The 18,151-nt window shown below is 56.0% G+C and overlaps 1 protein-coding gene across 2 annotated transcripts in view; it reads right to left on the reverse strand.

The window, feature by feature from the left end:
* Positions 1 to 3,155: 3,155 nt before the first annotated feature.
* The window catches only part of CD247 (CD247 molecule), a 71,170-nt gene continuing 56,174 nt past the window's right edge, over positions 3,156 to 18,151 (reverse strand). The window contains exons 2-8 of one of the 2 annotated variants that reach the window (XM_031030552.2): positions 10,575 to 10,678; positions 9,566 to 9,622; positions 9,002 to 9,082; positions 7,470 to 7,502; positions 6,608 to 6,664; positions 5,577 to 5,618; positions 3,156 to 4,371 (exon numbers count right to left, since the gene is read on the reverse strand). In XM_031030552.2, coding sequence (XP_030886412.1) covers positions 4,306 to 4,371; positions 5,577 to 5,618; positions 6,608 to 6,664; positions 7,470 to 7,502; positions 9,002 to 9,082; positions 9,566 to 9,622; positions 10,575 to 10,678 — 440 coding nt within the window. In that variant the 3' untranslated portion in view covers positions 3,156 to 4,305. Of the gene's footprint in view, positions 4,372 to 5,576; positions 5,619 to 6,607; positions 6,665 to 7,469; positions 7,506 to 9,001; positions 9,083 to 9,565; positions 9,623 to 10,574; positions 10,679 to 18,151 lie in introns of both variants that reach the window. The other variant, XM_006735657.3, reaches the window with a different exon arrangement.

Genomic DNA, 18,151 nt, shown 5'->3' on the forward strand with positions numbered 1-18,151 from the left:
GTTTCTGTTGTAAAACATCATTAAACCATTTTCCAAGTGTTTTCACATTGTTGGGAGTTTCCTTGAAATTGTTGTGTTGGTGTTCTGGATGCTTCCCGCACAGAGGGTCACGGAAGCCTTCCAGTTTGTCTTTTCCAGCAGGAGCTCCCAGGAGCCCCAGGCCCCCTGAGCATCTCCGTTCCTAGCCCACGCCCACCCTGGGTCCTACTGTGCGTTTCCTCCTGTGCCCCTGGGGGGCGCTGTGACCAGCACACCTCTCCCTCCCCAGACCCTCAGAGTTTAGGGGGGGCCCTGATTCAAGTAGCAGTAGTCTCCTTCACACCCCCTGGGCTTTGTGTGACCAAACACACGGGCCCTTGACTAGTCCTGCAAGAAAACTCCAGAGCTCCCATTTCACTTGTGTCTTTGACGGCAGACCTGGCATTGAACTTGACTTTTCCGCATTTACTGTTTACACTCTTGTGCCCCTCCAGCCTTCCCTGCCACATCCTGAACACCCACTCTCTGGGGTTCTCTGAAAGAGGCTAGTCCTGGACTTGGTGTCTGGTTCTCCTGTCGGAGAGCACACAGCTTGGCTTGGCTTAGCTCCCTCCGGCTTAGGCTAGTTCACATTTAGTGTCATAATGCAACCTGTTGTCTGAGCATTTGACTCTTAAAGTGAATTCTCCCAGAGAGCAAACCTGAGCTTGTTGAAGAGCTTTCGGAGGCACTCCTGTCTAACTGGACTGAACCTGGCCCTGTGTGCCCCGCGGAGGAGGAGACGGCTGTTGTCTCCAAGGCGCTGGCCGTCCCCTGCAGGTCCCAGGGTGGGAAGGCAATACCGGCTCTTCTGTCCCCTGCTCCTGCCTCCAAGAGCTCCTCCTCCATCACCATCCACCCCTTCTTGTATTTATAGCTTGCATGTAAGTTGGGGGCTTATTTTTAATAGAAATCCTCTGATAGAGACAGTGGCACGCTCACTAGCATGGGAAAGACTTGAGAAAGCAAAACCCGTTTGTGAACCCTAAAGAACGGGGATAGAGTACTGAATTAGATCATTACCCTGCAGTCCTTTTCTAACCCGCTTCCTGTTGGCATCTGCCAAGCTGAATCACCTACGAGGTGATGTGAATAACGTCTGCTCTTATTGTTGCCTTTTCTCCCAAAACTAGGGCTTGAAGTTGTAGGACATAAATCTGTAGTTAGACCTCACCTCAGTCATAGGTTCACAGAAATATCCAGGGCCAGGCCACCAAAATGCACGAGTTATTCACAGACAGAACAAGATCTACAGCTAACAGCCGTAACCGAACCCCCAGGCCCTGAGTCCCCTTTGGAGCTATCCTCTTAGCCGAATGGATCATCTGCCCTTTTTGTACCTGCCACACCTGGGCTTCAGTGACTATTCTGTTTGTAAACCAGGAGCCTTGAGTTCTATTCCAGGAAAAAGAAAAATTGATCAGAATTATCCACATTGACTTTAGTGACATCAAAGTCATGACAGTTTTGAAAAATACTTTGGAAGCTTCCATTTTAATTTACGTACACACATAAAATGTTTTGGTTCCTCAATGCAAGTGAGATGCCATACTTCCTTGGTCCTAAAACACATCTTCATATTTTAACCCTTACGAAACAGGGCTGCATCTTACAATGGGTGTTTATGTTAAGAGTGGTTTTTTGTTTGTTTGTTTTTGTACTTAAAAGTAAGTTGATAGCACATCTTCTACAATCAGTAACTTCCTGGGATGGAAGGAATACAGTTGTGCTTTGAAGGGAGGACTGCCAGACCCGAGGAAGGGCAGGGGCTGGGCGGCCCCAGGGCCGCCTCCCCTTGGCCCCTGCTTCGTTCCCCCAGCATGTGCTCAGCCCTCGCCCAGCTGGCTGCTCTGTGTGGCTGTCTTGCCTGTGGTCCAGTAAGTGTCCTCACTCCCCCACCTAGGTCAGCTGCAGTGCCCACACCTCGTTGCTAGCTTTCCTCCCTGCCTCTTGATCAGATTCTTGACGGAACTGGGTCCAACTCCTATTTGCAAGCCAGCCATATGGGTCACGCGGCCTGTGGGTAACTCAGCGGACCTTGACTCGGTCTGAGGTATGAGGCTCACTCACTTTGACTAACAGATGAACCCAACCTCAGGTTTTAAAAAGCCCAGTGAGTAGAAGCCAAAGGAGTAGCAACCCAAAAGTGGCCGTCTGTTGTCTTGGAATCAAGGCAGCTAAAGCCACTCGCTGTCATTTTCCCATTCCATTGCCTGGTGACCAGGCCGCCTAATTAGGGCCGGCAGGCGTCAGAGGCCTACCTCGCACGAAACCTGCCCCGCTTCCCAGCCCTTTGCTGGACTGTCTGCACCCCTTCCCTGGCGGCTCCCCCTCCTGCCTGCCGCCTTGTGGGTCGTGATGCGACCTGCGGTGCTTTTTCCGTGGTGCGGCCCGAATCCAACGGCAAAATTTTAAGTCCCGAACGCTGTGGTGGCTCTTCTCTGCCCTCCCTGGTAGCTTGCAAAATGCTGGGCACAGAAACAGGTAGGTGCAGGGTAAATATTTGTTGAATGGCACTGCATTCCCCCGACGGGGCCCGGTTTCAAACCGAATGCCTTCTCCTCATGAGGTGCTACATGTACGCCTCGCAGAGATTCCAGTCACTCCTGCTGGAATCCCAAACGCCCCAAGTCGGCCCCATATTAATTGGGAGCTTGACGAGTTGGGGCCTCTTTTACGGCCACCACATTTACAGACACCCTGACCTAAAGAGACCTCTGTCATGCTCCAGCCCTCCCCAAACCCTGCAGCCCGAGGGTTTGTGCCGTCGCAACTCCCGGACACCCTGTCGGCTGCCAGGGGCTGCTCCGTGGGCCCCCTCTGCTGCGTGCCCGTCCTCCCCAAGCTGGCCACGGGGCTGGGAGCCCTGCACTCCGGCTGCTTCCCCGGGCCCTCCCCGCAGGTCCCGCCCAGGCCTGGCCCAGCCTGACGCCCGCTCGGCCCCGAGGCCCGGCCGCCAGCCCGGACGGCAGCACTCCCGGCCCTGGATGCACCTGGGCCCACCTGCCTGGCCCAAGGAACCATCGTGGCCTCTGGGAGTCAGCGGTTTCGGCCCATGGCAAGGGCACCAGATGGGTCGCCCCAGACCGAATCACCATTACCTGCCGGACTGCCGAAATAAAGCTCGCAGTAAAGGCTGCTTCACCAAAGCGTTTATTATGCAGAAGAGTAAGTAAGGCTTTATTTAGCAAACCAGTATAAATTAAAACCAAGCGGGGCAGAGAGGGTCACACATGACACCTTACAGTACAGCACTGTTTCTGGAAGCCGGCCGAGGCGACCCCGCCACAGCCCTCGGGTGTCTGCAGGTCTGTGAGGGGCCGTGCCTCCTGGGGAGGCCTTCCCAGGGACGCTGTCTTTCACTCGGAGTCTGAGGTGAGCAAGTGCCTGGAAAGAGTGTGCTCTTGCCCCCTTCCCTCGCCCCCACTGTTCGCACTCTGCAACGGCCCTTACTACGTGCTTGAGGCCGGCCTGTTCACAACTCGCGTCCCTGGTGAGAGTGTGAGCTCCGTGAGGACAAGCACAGGCTTGTTCGTCGTCCGCTCCCCAGAGCACCCAGCCCACGAACGCTAAGTTCTGTGAAGGAGGGCCCCTTCCTGTCTGCCCCGCACCCCACCCCGTGGTCTAGCTGAGCCTCCATCACCGCTCGCCTGCTCCCCTGCTTCAGCCGCCCGGGCCGGGGCTGTCACAGACCTGCACGGCTCTCCCCACCCCCACCCGCCCAGACCTTGCACGGGGAGGCACAATAGCCCCTTTGCCCCAGTGACAAGTGACCTTGAAATGAGGGCGCAGGTTGACAACAGAAGCCAAATTTACAGCAGGAGCAAAGACACTGAAATACTGACGGAACAGTGAAGACTAGTGGGATATGTGCTAACATTTGGGATTTCTCTGGGGACTTGACAAAACACGGACAGAACATGGCTGTGAGAGGAGGATGTACCCGTCTCCCAGGTAAGAGCCCGGGGCCTCCAGGAGAGGGGCCCGTCCACAGTCTCCGAGGAACCACAAGACCCCCAGAAGCCCCGAGAACGGGTGGCACTCACAAAGCACTCCTCGAGGTCAGGGCCATAACCCTGGCCGAGCACCCTCCCCTCCAGAGCCCAGGGATGATGGTTTGGAGTTGGATATGACCAAATGTTAAAATGCAAAGCATCCAATTCATAAGAGGGAATACTTTGGTGGTGGAGAAATAGGAGTGAACTGGGTTATAAATGCTTTATCCTGAGTCTTTAACAATCTGGGCAGGTCTGGCCTGTGAAATGGTTGGTGAAATGCCTGGGGCTGTTAGCGAGGAGGCAGGGTCTGCATGTGGAGGGCATCATAGGTGTCCTTGGTGGCAGTGCTGAGCCCCTGGGAAAGCAAATCAGAAAAGAAAAGTGGGTCAGGAACTCCGTGTGAGCCTACCCAGAGGTGAACAAGTGGAACGAGCCCCTCACGCCACGGGTGCGGGCCTGGACCCAAGAGGGCTGCAGGAGAGATGCACTCTCTGCCCTGCTGCAGACGGCCCTGGAGCAATTCCTTTCCAGCTAAATTCTCCCCACATACTGAGCCCTACTGTGCATGGGCCTAGAAGGCCTTCCGGTTGGACCCAAGAGGAAGGGGAGCACCCTCATCCCTGAACACTGAGCTGGGATCAGGTTTGCTCCAGAGAGTTTGCTGTCCCTGATACCTGGGCCTCCAGGAAGCCAGGACTTGTCACAGGGAGACGGTGGCTCCCTGACCTCAGCCCTCCTTCCCCAGCCTCCTTCCCACGTCACCCTACTACAGTTGTGTTCTTTGTCGGGGAGCAGACAAGCTGGTCTCAGTCCCACTGGAACATCTCTCCCTGGTCCAGAAGGCAGATCAAAGCAGCCACACACAGGAACATGCTGGGGGCCCTTTTGACATTCTGAACTCGGGCAAGCTGGGCAGCCTGACACGTTGGAGTCAGTCAAGCAAGCTGTGAAGAGCCCAGGGGAGCCAGAAGTAGCCAAATAAGAACCCGCTGGGGATTATATTTTAGAGAAGTAGGCTGGGTATCCTTGGTTTGCATAATTTTTCACACTTATTTGCATACACCAGGCACCTGACTATAACAACATATCCTTTTTAAAGTTACTGTTTCTCTTGATTTTTTTGCCCTTCAATTTTCCCACCCATCCACCCATCTTATTAGGTCTGCGGATACAGGGCAGAGCAAGGCTTCTTGCAAGGGCCCCGAGCTGTGGAGGAAGAGGCAGAAAATTGCTTGTGTGGTGTCCTTTGCCTACATCAGCCCTCTGGGCAGTGGCTGCTTATCTGTGGCCAGTGCCTGGGGGCTCCCATGGTCTCCTGGTTGGAGCCAAGTCACGGTGCTTGGATGGCTGAATCCCAGGCATGCCCCAAGGCCTTCCTGGCAGAGGTGGCACTGGGACCTGATTTGAGGCCTGGGGTTTTGGCCCTGCCCAGCTGATGGCAAGAGCTGGGTGCCACCAAGCAAGCAAAATGGGCGAGTCTAGACTTGCTCCTGATTAGCTGGCACCACGCAGGGAGGGAAGGCCCTCAGCACAGACCAGAGGCACTGCCTCAGCTCTCACCTGGTAAAGGCCATCGTGCCCCTTCCCTCGCCGACGCTGGTTCTGTGGGAAGGAGACAAAGGGGCAGAGAGTCAGACATTCAGCAGCGGCTCCTGCTCAAGGCCCCTACTCTCGGGGCCCCCAGAGAGTCGGAGGTGACCGTCTCCCAGCCCGCACCCTCTCCCCTGGGAAAGAAGGGTCCTCAGGCCACTGGTCAGACCTCACTCCGCAGAGAAGGTGAGGACTGGCTTCGATGCGGCCCAGGATTGCTCTGCCCCACTCATACGCTCAGAGACCCCAGAGTTCTAGAATCCGGGCCGCATGGGAGCTGGTCATGTTGCCTGCCGCTTGGAATAAATGGGCCTCCCTGTCGCTCCTGGACTTCCTAGCTACTCCTCAATGCTCACCGGGAATGGCAACCACATAGTGGTAGCAGCTCTGGCTGCAGAGTCCACGCACATCTGGGCTCCCCTATTTACTAGCTAAGCGACCTTGGGCAAGTCACTTCACCTCCTGTGCCTTGCAGGGCACACATTTCTCACTGGGTTATTGTGGGGATGACGTGAGACCACCTACCCAGTAAAGCACGGACCAGGCCTGCTTTGGGGACACGTGACCTACACAGCCCCTGCCCAGGAGGGGTCAATGCTCTGCTCTCACCATTTGGAAATTCTTAATCTTTTAGAAACAAGGGGCCCTGCATTTCCATTTTGCCCCAGAGTCCTAACACAGCATGGCACACAGTGAGCACTTAGTAATTACTGATGGTGACAGCTTTGACTTGGTTTTTACAAAGCTTTGTGCATCTCAGAATCTAGACTTGGTTCCTGAAAGAACATCACCTTTCCTCACTGTCTTAGGTGCTGTCAAGTGGGAAAGAGCTGGGTTACCCTTTGCCCCTGGCAGCTACCACAGGGCCTTCTGTCAGTGATACAAGGAATGGCTGCAAATGGACGGGACGGAGGCCTATAGAGCGGGCACATCTAGAAGGTGAGGAGGGCCTCCCTGGGAGCATCCCCACCCTGACCCAATCCTTGGGAATCAGCACTCACCTCGCCTTTTATCCCAATCTCACTGTAGGCCTCTGCCATCTTGTCTTTCTGCAGCGCCTGGAAAAGCAGAGGGCGTGGGACACGGAGTTTACTAACTAATGCAGAAAACAGTGGGCTTCCACACAAGAGGAAGCCTCTCGACTTCCTAGCTGGCAGGGAGCTCCCACAGTCAAAGCTCCAGTCCTTATTTCACAGAAGCATCTCTGCCCACAACCAGCTCCAGCCTTACCCTTCTCCTCCTCAGCCCTTTGGAACATTCTCTGAGCTGCCAGCCCTGTGCACTGAGCTGAGAAGGTCAAGTTAGGTTGGAAGATAAAATGTGGAATTCTAGCCAAAGCACATGAATGTGGACAATGCAAGGGCTCACCCAGAGTCCCCAGAACCACATATTTGAGCAACTTGTCTCTTTATAGGGCCAACACCATGGGCTGTGGATCGGCCAATTGCAGGAAGGAAGAAGAGGTGGCTCTCCTCACAGGAGGTTACCACCTGCAACGGTCCCCTTCAGGGCAGCCCAGATCAACAGTCTGAAACCCACAATCAGATCCGCACCCAGGTGGTGAGGCTGACCTCCCAGGGGCTTGCCACCCGACTCTCGCCCAGCCTGACCTTGCTGTCCCCCAGCGCCATCTACAGGGAACGCCAACAGCGGACCCGGGGACCGAGGAGGGGGAAGGCAAGCGAAGGGGCTGTCCTCGGAACAGCCAGCCAGCAGCCCGCCGCTGCAGGCAGCAAGCCCGTGAGCCCAGTGGTGCAGGAAGGTGAAGGTCAAGTCAGGCAAAGATCAGGGCACGGAGCAATGCCTTCACCCCAAGCCCAGCTCCAGCTTCCCAAGGGACCACGTGCCCCCTCCCGTACTCACGTTGTACACGACTTCCGGAGCATTCCTCTTCCTCTGCTGGGAAAGACGAGGGGCAGGTGAGAGGTGGAGAAACAGGGCTCCAGGCCAGGAGGGTTGTAGCATCCTCCCCGCCGCCCCCCTCCTCCCACCCTGGGCCACCCCTCTGGGCACCGCCCCCCGCCCTCACAGCTCTACTGCGGCTCCTACTCCTTAGTGCACACGGGCACACTCCCTGGCACACTGGTCTCACCCCCGCAGGGCCTCCTCAGCCCAGCCTTGCCCAGGGCAGGCCTCGGAGTAGCCGGTCCGTGTCCCCTGGCAAATACAGTGCCACACGTAAAGCTTACCAATGGCATTTCGGGCTGAAAATGAAAGGTACCGAGTACCTGCACTTAGAGCAGGGCCAGCCACTGCCCAGCAGGCCCTAGTGACCCCTCCGTCCCCACCCCTCTTCACCCCTCCTAGGCCAAGTAAGAAGAGGAGAGCAGAGCTGAGGCTGGAGGGCGGGGGGCCAAGGAAACATGCCCAGCACAGGGCTCAGTGTGGAGGGGGGCTGCGGGGCAGGTGTGCCCAGAAACATCAAGGGCCACTGGGCACTGTCAGGCAGCTCTGCCCTAAAACCTGGGCAGCCTGGGCCTTTGGGCTGGACCCTGCCCTTTTTTTTTTTTTTTTTTTTTTGTTTATTTATTTGAGAATGGGAGCCCAAAGAGGGGCTCCATCCCAGCACCCCGAGATCATGACCTGAACCAAAGTCAGACGCTTAACTGCCTGAGCCAGCCAGGTGCCCCTGAACCCTGTTTATGAGAGGACCCTGCCCTGGCCTCCTCCAGCCTCCTCTCCCCCCAGGCTGTGGAGTTTACAGCCAAGAGAACAGAGCCACTAGGAGCCTGGAGCCGGACCGTGCTCCAAGGGGTACCTGGGACCCAGAATTCCTTGTCCAAGGGCCTTGGGCCCTTCCTGTATGGACCTCTTCACCAGATATGTCCTTTTTTTTTTTTTTTTTTTTAAAGATTTTATTTATTTATTTGACAGAGAGAGACACAGCGAGAGAGGGAACACAAGCAGGGGGAGTGGGAGAGGGAGAAGCAGGCTTCCCGCCGACAGGGAGCCCGATGCGGGGCTCGATCCCAGGACCCTGGGATCATGACCTGAGCCGAAGGCAGACGCTTAACGACTGAGCCACCCAGGCGCCCCCAGATATGTCCTTTTGGGGAGCAGACAGCCCCACTGCATGTGCATTTCAGGGTGGCCAAGCAGTTTAAGGGGAGGTGGGTAGAGCTTGGTCGCGAGGGCCAGAGTGCCACATTCATGTGTGGGAGGTCCCTTGCGATGCAGAATGGAGCCCAGGGGGAAGGAAGAGAAGGGGATGGAAGCAATGGGGGCTCCGACTGTCCTCAGGCCCCAGGTCCCTTGCGTGTCAGGACAGAGTGTGCTGGTGGAGTGCGCGTGAGCTGGCTCTGAGGAGCTGTCTCCTGGCTGTCCTGCTGAGCACACCCACACTCACACCCACACTCACCCACACTCACACACACAGGCAGAGACAGATACCCTACCTGTTTTCCTCCCATCTCAGGGTCCAGGCCTCGTCTCTTATCCAAAACCTCATACTCCTCTCTTCCTCTTAGATTGAGCTCCTAAAACAGGACAGCGTCAGAGAGGGCTGGGAGGACAGGAGGACTGGGCCAGCTGGACTGGGAGCCCCTTCTGGGTGGTGACTCTCAAGGAAAGGAGCAGGGACTGGGGTTAGAGTGAAAACTGGTCCATGTTGGTAGAGCATCCCAGAGAACATGCATTACCATGACTGTGTGTGTGTGTGTGTGTGTGTAAATAGATCCGGCCCAAGTCCCATTGCACAGGCAGAGTGAAATCTCTTCCCGGCTGCCCTGCAGGCCGACTGACCCCCCTCCCACCCGCAGCGGGGCCCCTGCCAAGTGCGGGCTGGAGGGGCTCACCGGCCAGGGCACGCTCGGAGCGCCCCCGCGCGGCCGGGACAATCACGGGCCCCGTGTGCGCGCCAGAAAACGAAGCCCTGGGGACGTTCGACAACGGGCGGCGGGGTGCGTGCAGCCGGGACCCTGCCGCCGGCCCCTCGGCGGGCTGCGGGAGGGCAGACTTACGTTGTAGAGCTGGTTGGGGCCCTGCCGGTCCTGCGGGGCGGCCGCGCTCCTGCCGAACTGGAAGAGAGGGTGGCGCGGTTAGAGCCCCGCTCCCCCGCCTGTGCGCTGGGCCCGTGCGGTCCCCCCGCGCCGGCCCCCCACCCCGGGCGGCCACTCCGAGGGGGACGGTGGCTGCACAAGGTCCCAGCTCCTGTCGTGACCTCGTGCGTCACTGCGTCGCACTAGCTTAGTGTCCTGGAGGACCTGCCCGAGGCGCACACAGCCTCGCTCTTGGCGCTCTTCTCTCCGCCGGAGCCGAGAGAAACGGCAGGATCTTACAGGTGCACAGCATTGGAAACCACCTGAGAGATCATCTAGGACAGCTCTGTTCAAACTTTTAAAAAGGAAATCAGTAAATAAGACAGTTTCACAAATGAAATCTTTTGCCTAAGTCTACCATCCAAAAGAGCAATAGGTGGGAGGACTGAAGTGATAACAAGGAGGGAGCCTCCTTCCACCCTCTGCTGGCACTGCGGCCACCCCCGGCCCCAGCCCTTGCAAGAAATCCAGACTCCGTGAGGCACCAGCTGAAAACCCATGCTCTGGGCCCACCCTCACGTGCACTGATAGGGACCCTGAAGTTTCCGGAGACAGGCTGGTTCCATCTCAGTCAGCAGCGGGACAGCAGAGCCTGGGAAGACACCACAGGTCCCCCACCTCCCGCTCTTAGTTGCCTGAAGCTTAAGCTCCTTTCCGGCCAGCGGTAGCCCTGCCCTGGGATGCTGTGATGTTTGCTCATCTGTATGGCTCCTCCGGAGGACACCCAGCATCACACTCTCCCTCCCACTCTGCAGGGCTCCGTCAGACACCACCCCGCTGCCCAAGGTGCGTGCTTGGCTGGCCCCTGCTCTGCCAGGGACACCAGGCTCCAGGCACCACCCATGCTTGAGACTTTCCAAGACTAAGGCCCTTCTGAACATCCATCAAGTAGGGGAGCCCGTGCCTTCTCTCCAAGGCCCATGGCACCCACCTTTGCTCTCAGGTACAGGGCAGTGAAAATGACGCCATAGATGAGGAGGATCCCGTCCAGCAGGTAGCACAGTTTGGGATCCAGCAGGCCAAAGCTCTGTGCCCCTGTGCCAAGAGATGAGACCAATCAGCCAGGCGCAGGGTGACAGAACATGTCCCCACCATCCCAGGGTGGCCACATGACTGGTCCAGGAAATCATGACAAGGGGGGCTGGATCCATTCCCCACACCCCATCTGACCACAACTTCCCTCCCATACCCTTGGACCAGCTCTGGGGAAAACCTGCCCTCCCCCAACAGCCTGACATGACACTTGGTGGGGCCACAGATCCTAGGAAGACCGGAAGGAAGCAGAAACTAGGTGGGAAGGTGAAGCTGTCCAGTGGACGCAGGACTGCTGCCTCAGGCCCACTGAGCCCAGCTGTGTGTGAACTCCCATATGAACCACGCATTCTGGAAGTCTCTGTAATAAAATACCTGTGTCTGGATGAATGGCACCACCTGAATTAGGGCATGTAGCTCCCTAAGGCCTCCTCGCAGGGAGAGAACAGGATTGAGGTTTGAATGAGATCAGTAATTGGGACTGTGAGAATTTGGGTTAACTCTCCCTTCCTGACTCCCAGTTTCCGCAGTGCCAGGCACTGAGCAGTCTCCCACTCAGGGCAGCGGGGCGTGGGGCTGGGCTTCCCTCCCCGGGGCCCCAAGGGGTCTCATGAGCAATAGACAAAGGTACAGTTGGGAAGTCCCCTCCCAGCTGGAAACTGGCAATCTCCCTGCTCACCGGTCCCAGCTCCGTGGCCTCAGCTTCATCTGTCCTTGTCCCCCTCCCTCCCCTTCCCCCCACACTTACAATTCCCGGGACACACCTTGCTCTTCCAGACTCTGCCTCTGTGCCTTTGCATGCACTGTTCCCTCTACATATTCTCTCCCTGCAACCCTGCCATCTGGTAAAGTCTGATGCATCCTACAAAATGTAGCTCAGAACTCTGTCTAGCCTGTTCCACCCCAAATTGCAGGTGAACCCCTAGTCCTCACGCCATATTACCCCTTGTCAAACTAGCAATGCACATTTAGCCGGCACTGGCATTTTCGTACAACGGGATTGGGGAAGGAGGTATGGTAAATATTCTGGTTAAATAAAAACATTTTTATATGAAAGCTCACTGCACTGCGAGTGAGAAGACACGGATATTAGACTGTACTCCCTACTAGGTATGTGTGCAGCAACTCAGCCTGCATAACGGGCCTAGCCCCTGCCTCCACCCCTGCGCAGGAATGCTGCGCCGCCCACAGTGCTTCTCCCAAGGCCAGAGTGCCCCCTGGTGGCCACCCGCAGCCCTCTATGGGGCTGTGGGAGTGGATGCCATGCGCTTGCGCTTTGTCTTAACCTTACCAGTGGGTTGACCTGGGGCAGGGTATTCACCCTCTTTCAGCTGCCTCTTCCATTCAACAGGGTGAGAACTAACATTTCTTCGGTGTTTACTATGTGCCAGACACCCCTTTAATGCAATAACTTATCCGATCCTCCCAACAGCCCCGCATAGAAACAGAGAACTTCAGCTTAGCCAGCAGCAAGCAAGAGGTTGCCCCAGGATGGTGCCAGGCAGTGAGCCCCCCCTTGCTTCACTCTCCTGCCCTGGGCCCGGCTCTGCCCACCCTTGGCCAGGAGCAGCGTTTGGGCGTCTCCCCCGCGCTATGGGAGCAGGTGATTCCAAGCTATCCTGGGGTTCCGACTCTAACACCCCTGAATCCCAATCTCAAACCTTTGACTCCCACCCTGATTCAGGACCCCTTAGGGCCGGGGCGGCTGATCTCTTTGTAAGCTTCCCACAGGCCCTGCTCAGAAACTGCTGATGACCCCGTCACTTGGAGCAAATCCAAACTCCTCATCAAGCTGGGCTCCGGCCCGACCCACCAGCCCAGGCCCAGCTCCCCCATGCCTTCCCGGCACCTCCTCTCCCGCTCCTCCTTGAGCGCCCGGAACTTTCCTACCCACCTTGCGCTCGCTCCTCTCCCAGCCTGCCATTGCTAGCACATTCCCTCCACTCAGCAGGAGACTCCTATCCCCCCACCTTCGCCCCTGGGGATTCAATGGCTGATTTGCCCCCCACAAAGCACCCCCGACACATAATTCATCAGGTTCTCAGAGTCCCCTCCTCCTAGGCTGTAAGCTTTAGAGACAAATGGCTGCATTTTTTTGCCTTTTCCCTTCACCTTCAACGGCAGGGCACAGGGGTGCAGGGGAGACGTTCATTAGATATTGTGTGGTTTTCAGGGAGGATGCTGGGGCCAAAGTTGGCTTGCACTGACCACAGGTAAGGGTCTGAAGCCCTCTAGGAGGTAAGCCATCCCAGCAAAGGCCACCAACGCTGGGGTGATTTTTTTCTTTTAGGACTGGAGAGGAGGTGTCAGCAGCGATTTATTGGGGTGGTTGAGATTCAGGAAAGGGGCTGGGAGAAAATCGCTCAGCTGCCTGTCACATAAAATGAGGACAGAAAAATTACTGGACAGTAAATTTAGAACAAATGAGAAGAAATATTTCTTCCCGTTGTGCAGAGCCAGCACGGGGGGGAGGGGAATTGGTCGCCTCCCCCAGAGATAAGTAACAGGGACAGGTTTTCTTTCTTTCTTTTTAAAGAGCAGCATGATTTTATGGCCCATGACAAGTATGCTGTGTGTGGTTCGGCCAAGGAGAGGATATTAACCGCAACACGTTTCCCGGGGTAGGGATCCTCCCTCCACCTGGTCCAGCTGGGCTTGTGCTGGGAGCGAGGGGCCTGAGGAAGGCGGTGATAGCACGGAAAGTTCCACGAGGGGATCCAGGGCCTAATCCAATTAGGTAACTGATTAACTATTTTTTGGGCATCTGCTCAATGCCAGGGAAGGCTGAAATAGAAGGAGCCCTGGATCGGGTGTCAGGTGGATTCTAGTCCTTCCCTTGCCACTAAGTAGCTGTGTGGTCTTGGACAAGTCACCTCACCTCTCTGGGCCTGTTTCTTCATCTGTAAAATGGTTGGTAATCAGATCTACTTTAAGGATGTAGTGAGAATAAAGTGAAAAAAATGTATTGGTAGATGTTTTTGTAAATTTCTTCCATAAGAACAGCGATGTCGAACAGGCGGGTAAGGTCTTCTGAGTCCCTGCCCTCGTGGGGCTAAGGCCACAGCTTACACTGGGTCCAGAGGCTTCCTTCGAACAGCAGATACTTTTCCAGGATGCCAACTCAAAGGCATGAGGCAGAGACACTCGCTCCTTGGTTCCAGCTTCTTCCTTGCACCCTCGTCCCCAAGGCAGAGACCTGTTTGCGTCCTTCCCCGAGCCACTTGCACACCTTCTCGTATCCCCATCAGCTTTAGTCCCGAAGGGAGGTGGGTATTTCACACGCTGGATGGTGGCTGTTTTCTCTCAGAGTTTCTGTCCTCAGCCCCAGTCCACAGCACCCAAGAGAACCCAGGGTCTGAGCAAGTGTCCAGAAACTGACTGAGGGTCTCCCTCAGACTCTCAGTCCCGGCTGCCCAGCCCCTCCTGCCCCCCAGCTTCTCACTGACGAGGTCTGGGCTGGAGCCTGGGCCAGGGCATGGCCGGGGTGGAGACAGCATGAGAACACAGGTGCAGCCTCGCACACACGTCCCCTACAACTAAGACAAATCTCACAGCCAGACGGACGTGCAGAACGAAAGTAAGTGTCAGTCCTCAGACACTGTAATTTCTGTGAACTTCCCAACTCAACTGCCTTAAGCCTCGGTTCCCTCATCTGTAAACTGGACACACTACTCTGTGTCTCACTAGGTGGCAGTGAGGATTATCTATTGCAGGTGCCCAACCAGGCGTGTCATAAGTGCTCCAGGTCAGCTGTTGTCGCCATAATTGTTTTTTCCCCCCAAATCACCACCAACACTTTTTTTGAGGAAGAAAAGGTCAAATTGTATCAAGACCTTTTCAACTGGGTAGGACGAGAGACACTGATGTGTGTAACTTCTGGGTATTCACAGCTGCACAGCTAACCAGATCCTGCCCTCCCCATTAAACCAACGGGCATTTGATGAGGGGGATGCATTCTGAGCAGTCACATGATTTCCCATTTAGAAAATGCTGCCTTCATATCAGAGAATTTGTGCTGAGGAGAACAAAGCAACCTAACAATAGCTTCCCAGTGCAGGCCTAGATGTGACGGTCGCCAGGCGGAAGGGGACAGGTCCTGTTTGCAAAGCAGGAGCGCTGGGGTAGGATCTGACCCCCTGAGCCTTTTTTCATCCAACCTGGACCTCCACAGGCCATTCTCTGGGCCCCTGCCCAAGGCACACTCAGCAAATCTGGAAAATAAGGGGATTCGGCCCCAATTTCCATCCCCACCCCACCCCACCTCACCCAGGTCTAACAGGGGACCTGCCGCGCCACACCCTTGCATCTGGACGGACGTCTGGCAAATATGGAAACTGAAGTCCAGGTGGGCTGGAGCACAGAGAGGTATTACGTCAGGCAAGCTCCCAGACGATCAGCCTTACGCATGGGGGCCAGGCTGATGGTGGACAGCAGTATTTTAGGTGATTCCAGTTATCCCAGGGCAAAACACCACCCCGATGACACCTGGCAGAAAAGCAAGCTAAAGCCTCGGAAGGGCTGGCCTTGCTCACTCACGTACTCCCAGTCCTGGATACAAGATTAGAACACTGGGGAACAAATGGGGGAGGCTGGCCTGCAGCCTGGCCTTGTCCACAGCCATGAAGACATCGCCGGCATGCTTATGGCAAGCCCCATCACAAACACGATATAGCTCAGGACGGCCAGGGCCCGGTTGAAGTGGGAACCTGGGCTCTGGTCCCTTCCCCGGCCCCTGCATCACACTGGGAGGTGCCAGGCAGGCATTGATCAAATGGGCCAGTGGGCTACCATCCCAGAAGAAAGCCGCATCTCCCGGCAAGGGAGGGAGAAGGCAGAGAATCCCAGCGGCCCCTCCTCCTCGAAAATCTTCTCAGTGGAGCTCAGCACACGGCTGGACTTGGCCTCCCGTCCCACAAACGAGACCCTGGGACTCATGGAGAGGACCTGTGGTGGGCGGCCAACATGTGGGGCGGTGCCGGTCATCATCCATGGGAGTTCTCTTCAGAGGGGTCTTCGTATCATCCTCGTCAGAAACCTGCTTGATCTCACCTGGAGGGAAAACCTTCTTTATGCTGCCCCTGGTCACAGTGGCCAGGGCGTTGGCCGTCACGGAGTCCTGAGTCCTGGCGGGGTGAGGAAGCTCAGCAGACCCCTCGGTCCCAGGGGATCATGATCCACCTGGATGAACGGCCTTCCGTAGGGTGGCGTCTAGTGCTCACGCCCAGTGTGACGAAAAGCACCTCCCCGACAAGCGCCCGCGAGCCACGTGCTATATCCTGAGCCCTGGCCCCAAGCCCCCACCCCTCCGGCCCCGCACTGCTTCACTGGGAGCTCAGGGAGCAGCTTCCTGCTCTAAAGCGCCACCCCCCCGTGGTGCCACCCTGGTTTTTCTGTGACACATAATAAGCCGGAGCCTGCCTGCCTGCCAAGTAGCGGGGTACCTGGAACAGGCCACGTGAGACGCCCAGAGGAGACTCCATGGCAACCGGAGATGGATCAGAGTCTCTACCCCTACAGCTCACTGCATCGAAAAATGTTACGAGTCTCATTAGTGAGAGTAAGCCCAGTCGTCTCTATACACCCTGTTGTCTCTACAAAAGCCCTGAGTTCAGGAAGTTTCCTGGCACTGACCATTCACAGGAATATTCGGGGGGGTTGCAGAGGGCAGCCTGGGGGAGGCACTTGTTTACAGAGTCTAATTTCTTTGAATGAGGTGTGTTTGAATTGTACTGTTTGTCTCCTGGCCAGACCACAAGCTTCTGAGAACAGGGAAAGCAGGTCTCATCCATCTGGTCCGGCCACGAGGAAGCTGCGAACATACACTGGGGGCCGGCCCCCCTGGAGCCAGCCCCCGCCCCCGCACACGATCCTTACCAACTGGTAAGGATCCCTTGCACTTGAACCCCATTTGTACTTTTAAAATTACTTCCCGTGCCTGATCGAGCTCGATTCTGTGAGAGTCCAGAAGGTAGGCAAGGCTCTATTATTGGGTCCAACACAACTCAGGTATAAACCGAGACCAGAGGAGAAAAGTAACTGGCTTGAGGACAGCTGTAGGCTAGGGGCAGCGCTGGGGGGCGTTCCTGGGCCTCCTGACTCCAGGGACTATTCTTGCCTCTCTGCCTCGGGGGGTCCTCACCTGTGGGTGCAGGACACAGAGTGTTCACCTAGCCCTGAACTCACAGCCCTTACTGTTTGCCGGGTTTTAACAGGTAGTCCCGGGAGCTGATGGGCTTTTCATGTCTGGTGTCCTCTCCAGAGGAAGCCCTGGAAAGCACAATGATACATTTTGGTTTCACTTGCTTATTTCCGCTCCTCACGAGGCCACGTGAGAAGAGAAAGACATAGGCCTTAGAGCCAGAAAGACTAAGCTTCGAGTTCTGAATCTGCCTCCTCCTGGCTCTGTGTTCAGGGACTGCTTTCTTAACCTCTCTGAATTTCAGTTCCCCCATCTGCAAAAGGGCTTTAATGAGACTGACTCCAGCGGGTAGTTATGCAGATGCCTGCAGATAACGGGGCGCGGGGGGGTGCCCTGCCCGGTGGCAGGCCCTGAGCTGAGGTCGCAGGTGGCCTTCTCTGTCACCACAATGGCCTCATTAGGTCCAAGCAGCAGCAGGAGTGGACCAGGGCTCCCTGCCCCTCACTCTTGCCAAGGTGGGGGGACGGAACCTGGTCGGCTCCCCAGCTCAACATGGAGATACCCACCTTTCAGGTGTATGAGGATAAAATCAGTTAATGAAGATTCATGAAGTACCTCCTGGCTTCAGGAAAGGGTAACAACGTAACTCACATCTGATCCAGCGTACAGAGTAGAGGACTCTTCACGCATACAGAGTAGAGAACTCTTCGCCCTTGCATTATCTGATTAAATCCTCAAAACAACTCTTTTTTTTTTTTAAGATTTTATTTATTTATTTGACAGAGAGAGAGAGAGATCACAAGTAGGCAGGCGGGGAGGCAGAGGGAGAGGGAGAAGCAGGCTCCCTGCTGAGCACGGAGCCCGACGCAGGGCTAGATCCCAGGACCCTGGGATCATGAGCTGAGCTGAAGGCAGACGCTTAACCGACGGAGCCGCCCAGGCGCCCCCTCAAAACAACTCTTTATGACATGGGCAAAATTACTACCGATTCTATTTTGCAGACAAGGGAACTGAAGCTCAGCAGGGTCACTCAGCAGGAAAGTTCCCAAGCGCATCTGACGCTAATCCCCTTGTCTTTCCACTTTATCCTGGTGCTTCTGGAGTTCATGTTCTCCAGAGAGCCTTCCACCTTCTGTAGGCATTTCTTCTCTGATACTTTCAGCCTCTGCTTGAATACCCTGGGTGACAGGGAGCTCACCACTCATCAATCACTGGTGGAGAGTTCTCATTTTCAGCGTTGTTAAAAAAGCAGCTATGGGGGGGTGCCTGGGTGGCTCAGTTGGTTAAGCGACTGCCTTCGGCTCAGGTCATGATCCTGGAGTCCTAGGATCGAGTCC

The sequence above is a fragment of the Leptonychotes weddellii genome, chromosome 6 (assembly GCF_054177405.1).
Source record: "Leptonychotes weddellii isolate Sample4059 chromosome 6, ASM5417740v2, whole genome shotgun sequence".
In the NCBI taxonomy this organism is placed as follows: Eukaryota; Metazoa; Chordata; class Mammalia; order Carnivora; family Phocidae; genus Leptonychotes; species Leptonychotes weddellii.